Source organism: Echinococcus granulosus (genome assembly GCF_000524195.1).
Source record: "Echinococcus granulosus chromosome Unknown EG_S00068, whole genome shotgun sequence".
Taxonomy (NCBI): domain Eukaryota; kingdom Metazoa; phylum Platyhelminthes; class Cestoda; order Cyclophyllidea; family Taeniidae; genus Echinococcus; species Echinococcus granulosus.
The window spans coordinates 268,596-275,374 of record NW_020170448.1 but is presented as its reverse complement, the minus strand read 5'-3'; the positions used below and the strand labels follow the sequence as shown (position 1 = coordinate 275,374).

General features: G+C 42.6%; 2 protein-coding genes across 2 annotated transcripts; one reads left to right on the top strand and one right to left on the bottom strand. All coding sequences in view use genetic code 11, as the record gives it.

Moving 5' to 3' along the window:
* Positions 1-929: 929 nt before the first annotated feature.
* On the top strand, positions 930-1,847 carry EGR_07037 (MORN repeat-containing protein 3; the record flags this gene model as incomplete). The annotated part of the gene is made up of 5 exons (XM_024496286.1): positions 930-1,071; positions 1,101-1,255; positions 1,290-1,428; positions 1,485-1,669; positions 1,755-1,847. The coding sequence occupies 5 exons, from the start codon at positions 930-932 to the stop codon at positions 1,845-1,847; spliced, it is 714 nt and encodes a 237-aa protein (XP_024349313.1).
* A 351-nt stretch (positions 1,848-2,198) lies between these two features.
* Positions 2,199-6,516, bottom strand: EGR_07036 (Inner nuclear membrane protein Man1; the record flags this gene model as incomplete). The annotated part of the gene is made up of 11 exons (XM_024496285.1): positions 2,199-2,302; positions 2,430-2,508; positions 2,680-2,785; positions 2,914-2,995; positions 3,788-4,026; positions 4,183-4,285; positions 4,478-4,713; positions 4,795-5,008; positions 5,224-5,373; positions 5,458-5,798; positions 5,867-6,516. 11 exons carry the CDS (start codon positions 6,514-6,516, stop codon positions 2,199-2,201), a joined length of 2,304 nt encoding a protein of 767 aa, XP_024349312.1.
* Positions 6,517-6,779: the final 263 nt, after the last annotated feature.

The window sequence follows — 6,779 nt, the reverse complement described above, 5'->3', positions numbered from 1 at the left end:
ACGGAAGGGAAAATCCGTAACGAAACTTCCAGATGGTTCGCAGCTAGTGTTGCTTCAGTTGTTAATAGCTTTTCTGCAGAAAACGGGACTGGGGGCGATGCCGAAGGTGGACGTCAACATCAACCCTTCTGTTAGGAGTCATCGCCATTCTCCCAACCGTGGCATAGGTCCTTCTTCCGCCCCACTAAATCTTATCACGCAGAAGTGGAAAATCAGGATACATGTCCTTTAAGATGGGGTTCGCTTTCCGCTGCCACCAATTTAGCGTCTTTAGCCTCCCTGAAGACGAAAGAAGACACAATACTCGGGCAGAATATATGTATTTAGCATAGAAAAGGTATCTGGGCTGTTGGCTTGGCCCGAAGGCCAGCCTACCCAATGCGGTACAAGAAGGCTAATTCAAAGTCCCAAAAGTGGCGCCTCACCAATACAGAGGGATAAGTCACCATTGTATTACAATATGCCTAATCCGTTTAATGGTACCACGTTCATAGAGCTATCTAAATACAGGCAAAGCAAATGTAATCAGACACAGAAAGATTAAAGCTTCATTAAAATATATTTTGGTACTAATAATTACATCAAATTTTGCTGCTCTAAGAGCAGAGTTTGATATTTCCTACATTTGAGGGCAAAAATCCTCGGATGTGTACTTCAAAAGTGGTTGTTTCTACCTGGTTTATTTAAATCTAAATAATATCCCATAATGAAAAAAGATTTGGTTTTTATTTCTTTAACGTTGTTGAAATTTATTTCCGGAATTTTTATATTCGTGAAAATATTGTTTATATGGTCCACTTTTACCTATAACTTAGCGCCTAGCATTGCAGTTATATCAACAATCTTGTGTATCTCAGTCGCTCCAGGGGTTGTATATATGCTAATTCCATTCTTATGCGATACGGTTGAAGGGTGTAAAGTAGTGCATTATGATTAAAAATAAATGTCCTTTACTTACTTCTCTCTCACAAGAAATACTGGAAAAGACTCGTCTAAACGGTGTACGAAAGACCGTTTATTCCGTCAATGGTGACAGCTACACTGGAGAGTGGAAAGACAACAAGAAACATGGTAGTCTTCTATCTTTTTTAACACTTCAGGTCGCGGCATTCAAAAATGGAAGTCTACACAGCTCATCTATGAGGGTAATTGGGAAGCTGGAAAGCGATGCGGACCAGGGGTTTTAGCCGTAGTGGGAAAAAATGGTCGTCACACAAAAATATACTCTGGAATGTGGAAAAATAACAAGCGCCATGTAATTCGCCCTACTTTAATACAGTACAATACAGGGCTATGGTGAAAACTGGTACAGCTGTAATGAGTTCTACGAGGGAGAGTGGTGCAAAAATAAGAGGAGTGGGTGGGGACGCTACTACTACAAAGACGGCTCCATGTACGAGGGCGAATGGTTGCACGATAAACGTTGGGGTAGTGGGATGTTACGACTGCGTAATCATATCACCTAAGTGTTATTTCTGCCTTAGCAAATGAAAACAGGTATGAAGGCGGTTGGATTAATGACATGAAAAATGGCAAAGGAAAGTACATATTCCACCGGACCAATCAGGTTATGGAGGGAATATGGATTGACGACGTTGCAAAGCAAACCATCTTTACCGATCTGGGACCCAGGATGGAGGTAACAGAAACGACGTACCCCATTCCTAATGTGAGCTTCTACTTTCTATGCTTCCAACACAACCGACTAAAAGCATCGCACTCGAGTCTTCGTGCTTTAATACTCTATTTTGCAGATCGAATTACGAGCATTGGATGCAGTTTGGCGCGACACGGCTGAAGAAAACATGAGAATATTGCGAGAGAAGTATCCACAAGACTTTAAGTAACACAACCAAGAGGTACCAAAAACAGTCGGTAATAATAAAGCATGTGTCAATAACAGTTGTGAATTACTGATAAAATATACAAAAGAGGCGTAGTGTTCCAGTTTCAGTAATTGCGAACACCAAAGTACAGAAACCACGTATTTTTATACATGTAGAATACATAAGCAACTTCGAAAGTTGTAACAGTTATAATGAGTAATGAAAAACGGTGGAGAGTGGAAGTGTTTTGAAAAAGTGACATCAATCGAGAGGGAACAAATAACAATGTCCACATATCCAAAAATTTTGTAAAACAGTGTAGGTATAAATGCAACTCATTGCTCGTCAATCTCGTCTTTTCTCTCCTTCAGTTTACTCGAAATCTGCAACATTGAGCGGAGTAACAGCGTTGTGTGCATCGGGGAAACGCAAGTGATATTTTGATGCACGTAAAAACTTGACCGTTAAAAGGTGACCTGCAAAAATGAAGCAGGCGTAATAGCTCATCCGCAAAAGTGAATGCACTGCACCAAACAACAGTGGTTATGTAACACCACGTTAGTCAGTTATTGACATCAATTGGCAGTGAACAGATGAACTTACTGTCAAAGTAGTTGGCGTTTATGGCTTCAAAAACCCTACCCGCAACGACCGGAGAAGCACACTTTATATAAACTAAGCCCTAAAACAAAAAGCAAATTTTGATTTCTAGGGTCTCCATTTACTCTGGATTCCATATTATATACAAAGTGAAATGAAAATAAGTTTGTCACGCAAGTAAGCGACATTCTGCTATCACCACGCACAAGCACCTGATAGACGACAAGGCTAACGCAAGTGGGACCAAAGTCACCTGGTTATTTTGACTATCCAGTCCTATGTGCAAGATAGGTCCACACATCGCGACACGATTGAGCAGCTCACGTATCAAACGCCGTTTTGCAGAGACGTCCATTAAACTGTAAGAAAGATAGGTGAGGATAAATTTCGGTGCCTAGTTAATATCATTACCAAAACAACCAGCAGTAGACTATTTAAGGGATTCTAAGTGGCAATAAGTTGCATGAAGGAGGGGGAGGAAACTTACTCCGTTGTGAACATGTTTCGAACCTTCAAGCATTCTGTCGGAGGCGTGGTGAAGGGTAGGTTTTGCGATTTACCCAGGAGAGCTAGATCAGCCACAAGGGAGATAAGTGAATAAAGAAAGAACGCACTTCACCATTACTTAAAAGCAATAGCATTAGGATGCAATGTGGGGAGCCATTTTTTCTTACCAAAGGGGACAACAGTTTAGTTAATATTAAGCCTAAGCGAATGAGAAAAGGAATAACATCCACGGTTAGCCCAGAGTGAAAGCCTAGGAACACTGTGGGGCCTGGATAAGTACTAGATGATCCACGAGAATAGGCTATGAGCTCGCATCTTTTTTATGTCGAAACAAAAGTGAGCTCGGCTTCAAATACCGGTCTGCCGAATCCATACTTTTTGGTGCCAAAAAACCAAGGAAATCTCGTTGCCTAATTTAAGTTTTGCGGGTCGAAGTGTAAAAGACTGGCGACTCAGTCCTAAGCGAACACCGTACAGACGAAGTACTTCTATGAACACCTATTAGTAACCATGATATCATTAATGGTAGCAGCAAAACACACCCAAAGTGGGTTCGGTAGATTTCCGGTTAAAAAAATAGACACAACTCATAAAAACAAAAAAACCGCATGCACACCGCTAGCATATGCTTTATTGAATGCAGCAAAACAAATATTACTTTGAATAAGAGATCGCAATTCTGTTCAAATTAAAGTTACTTTGAGGAGTTCTGGCTGACAAGCACTACTTTGTCCTTGGGGAGAGGGCAGAATGAAAGTGATGAGAGAGGGAAAGCGGAGCAAAGCATTAGGGGGGAGGAGGAGGAGGAGGAGGAGGAGGATAGTTGAGACTCTGGCCCCATCGCCAGTACCAACTCTCAACAGCACAGCTGGAGTTAGCAGTGTAGCCGCGGGGCTGACCCCCCAAGCTGTTGGCCGTATTGGTGATGGTGGAAGAGCGTGGAGAAGACACAGAGAGATGCTTACCCGAGCCTTGCCAGCCCGACCCCGCTTGCCATTGCCAGGTTTCGCCTACGCCGCGCCACTCTTGTACCAAAATACTCCCCTCCACCAAGTGCACGTAGTGCTCCACCTCCGTCCACAACTCTGCCAGACTATAACAGGCGAAAATGAAATACAGAGCTCTCAAGGACACCAATTCACAATTAATTCAAATGAAAAGGTTGACTACATAAGAAGTAGCCATAGAAATAGTAAATGAAAGCATAACGCCTATAAATTTAGATTTCAGGGGTAACAAGGTTACTCACTCTGGATTGGTGTGACTGAGCCTTTCCTTGATCATTGAGACGGGTACATACGGCGGTTCCGTAGGATTTGATTTTCTATGCTGCAGCTGCTGTTGCAAGATGCCTAAATAAAAAGTGGATACATTGATACAGTAAAGAAATATTACATATTGTGGTATGCACCCAAGTTATTGGTGCAGGGCTTAATGTTAGGGAAAAGGTGATATAACTGTCATTAAAATTGGGGTCACGCATGCTCCATCGTTACGGCTTGCACATCATCCAAATGGGGGAATGAAAACAGTTTCACACTCACAGGACACCTCACGAACGATCTCTCGAATACGCATTGTACGTTTCTTCGTGCGGTTCTGCTGGGACTGCTTAATACGGTATATCACATAGCAGAAGCCGCCCACAGCAGAGAGAATAAAGAGTAGCCAAAGAAGATTGCTCAAGAAATGCAATACTGAGTTGGTGAGCAGACGAAGACGACAACCGCCGGGAATGTAGGGGCGTAGACTCTCCAGCTCCACCACATCGCGCCAGTCCCTATGATAAAAAAAAGGAAGTGGACCTGTCTACAGCGGTTAGGAAACAAGCGGTCAGTTCGAATGTAGGAGCCAAGCTTACGGAGGCGGTTGGCCATTCGCGTCATAGGCGGCGATTTGTAGGTGTTTTTGTCCAACTTCAATAATTATGATCAAAACACTGCTCCATAAGGCGTCTACCTGATCCACAGTCACAGAGGCGGCGGGGTGATTTGCGAAGTAACTTTCAACAAGACGCTTTGCTGTTTCCACCTCAATCCTTGAACTTTCAACAGATTCTCCGCAAAAGTGTTCACCTAGAAAAAGCTGAGATTTTAGAATCACTGTAGCCCCAAAGTGACCAGCGAGTGTGTGGATTTAAAATCTCATGAATAAAATAGACTTATCAGACCTTGAAACACAAACACTGCAAAGAGGGCCAAAGTATAAAAAGCCATTTATCAGTTCATGTCAATAATCCAACCAATTACTCGAGAACGATAAAAACATTAGGGCGGAGAGTAACGCTTACCGGCGAATCGGCTAAGAATTTCAAAAAGACTATGTACTATCCTCAAAACCGGGGGTAGATCTTGACTATTAATACAGCTTGGTCGTGAAAGGACTGCGACCATTCTACGTTCAGAGTGCTCCTCAGGAAGACAAACCACCTTTTGAAGGTCTAAGGAGGAAAAAAACAATTCATACCATAAACGAATGCAGTAATAGAAGTAACACCCAGATGCGTCAGGTGTAACATACTTACCGGCGATCCTACCCACATTACTGTGCTTGTCTTTCAGCAGAAGGTAACTAGAAACAATTACTGCAAGCAGGACAATCCCACAAAACAAGATCAAATTTGGGACCTGATTTCCAAGCGAAAAATTAAAAATTTTGGAACAGAAGGATCTCTCAAAAGACTCTCCCGGCAATAGCTGGCGATAATTAGACATTTTGTCAGATTGATACGCCCTGTGAACAATACCATCGGGGGCTAGATTTGAGTCGTCCGATAGTATGGTAGATCCTAAATTAGAGGTTCTTGGAACCCAGCCAGACAAAGATGATCTTTCACGCGATGTTATCCTCGGATCATAACCGTGTCTGAAATGAAAAATACATCGTGTAAATAAAAATAGCAGAGTAAGTGGTCATTTAAATGAAAAACGTACGATGCACTTATTCCCCGAGCAGGCGAAAGCGAAGAACTGGAAGGGATCGACCCACCATCTTGATAGTTAAGTTGTGTGGTGGCGGGACTAGAAATCAAATTTCTGGGTCTCATTCCCAAACCGGTGTTTGTCAAATTTGAGGAATCACGGAGCACATCAGTGTTGGCTGTTCTCAAAGGTGATCGAACGCCAGCATTTGGTGTATGGCCGGGATTCTGCTGAGGAGTGAAAGCCGAACCCATAAAGGAATCCCGTAATGAGGTGTTAGAAAACTGACGTCGGGAATCTGATTTCAACGAGTTGTTAGGACCACCCACACGAGTTGCACTCAAGAATGCAGTTTGATTCACTGAACGAGAAGATGGACCGGGAGGAAGACCATCTAGGAGGACAAGAATAATGGATTTGGCAAAGCACCACAAGTCCTTGATAAGTAGTAAAGCAAGTGAAGTGAATGTACCCTCAGGCTTAATTGATTCACTCCGTTTGGCTTGTTCAGAACGAGGTATTTTTGAACCAGTCTTATTATCCTTAAGCAATCTCTCCAGTTTTCGCTCGTAAACCTGCCTAGTGGCAGGCGTTATTGGGCCAGGTTCATAACCGTTGGCCTTTAGTTTATCCCTTAATTCATCATCAGACAATGCCTGCATCCACGCACAGTACACCGCACAAGATGGGTGAAAATAAGCGGTTAACTATCTTCAACATATATCAACCAGTAAAATTCAAGCAAACTTTACTGCATCAGGTAGGGTAAATGCAGCATGAGAAATCGTAGAATTATCATTAATAACTAAGCAAAAAAGGCTAGAAATTTTATTGTGATAAGAGCTATTGTAATACAATGGTTGTTTAGCTCCCAGTATTGGCAAAAAGCCAATTCTAACTTGGCCTTGGTACCACGCCGCTTTGG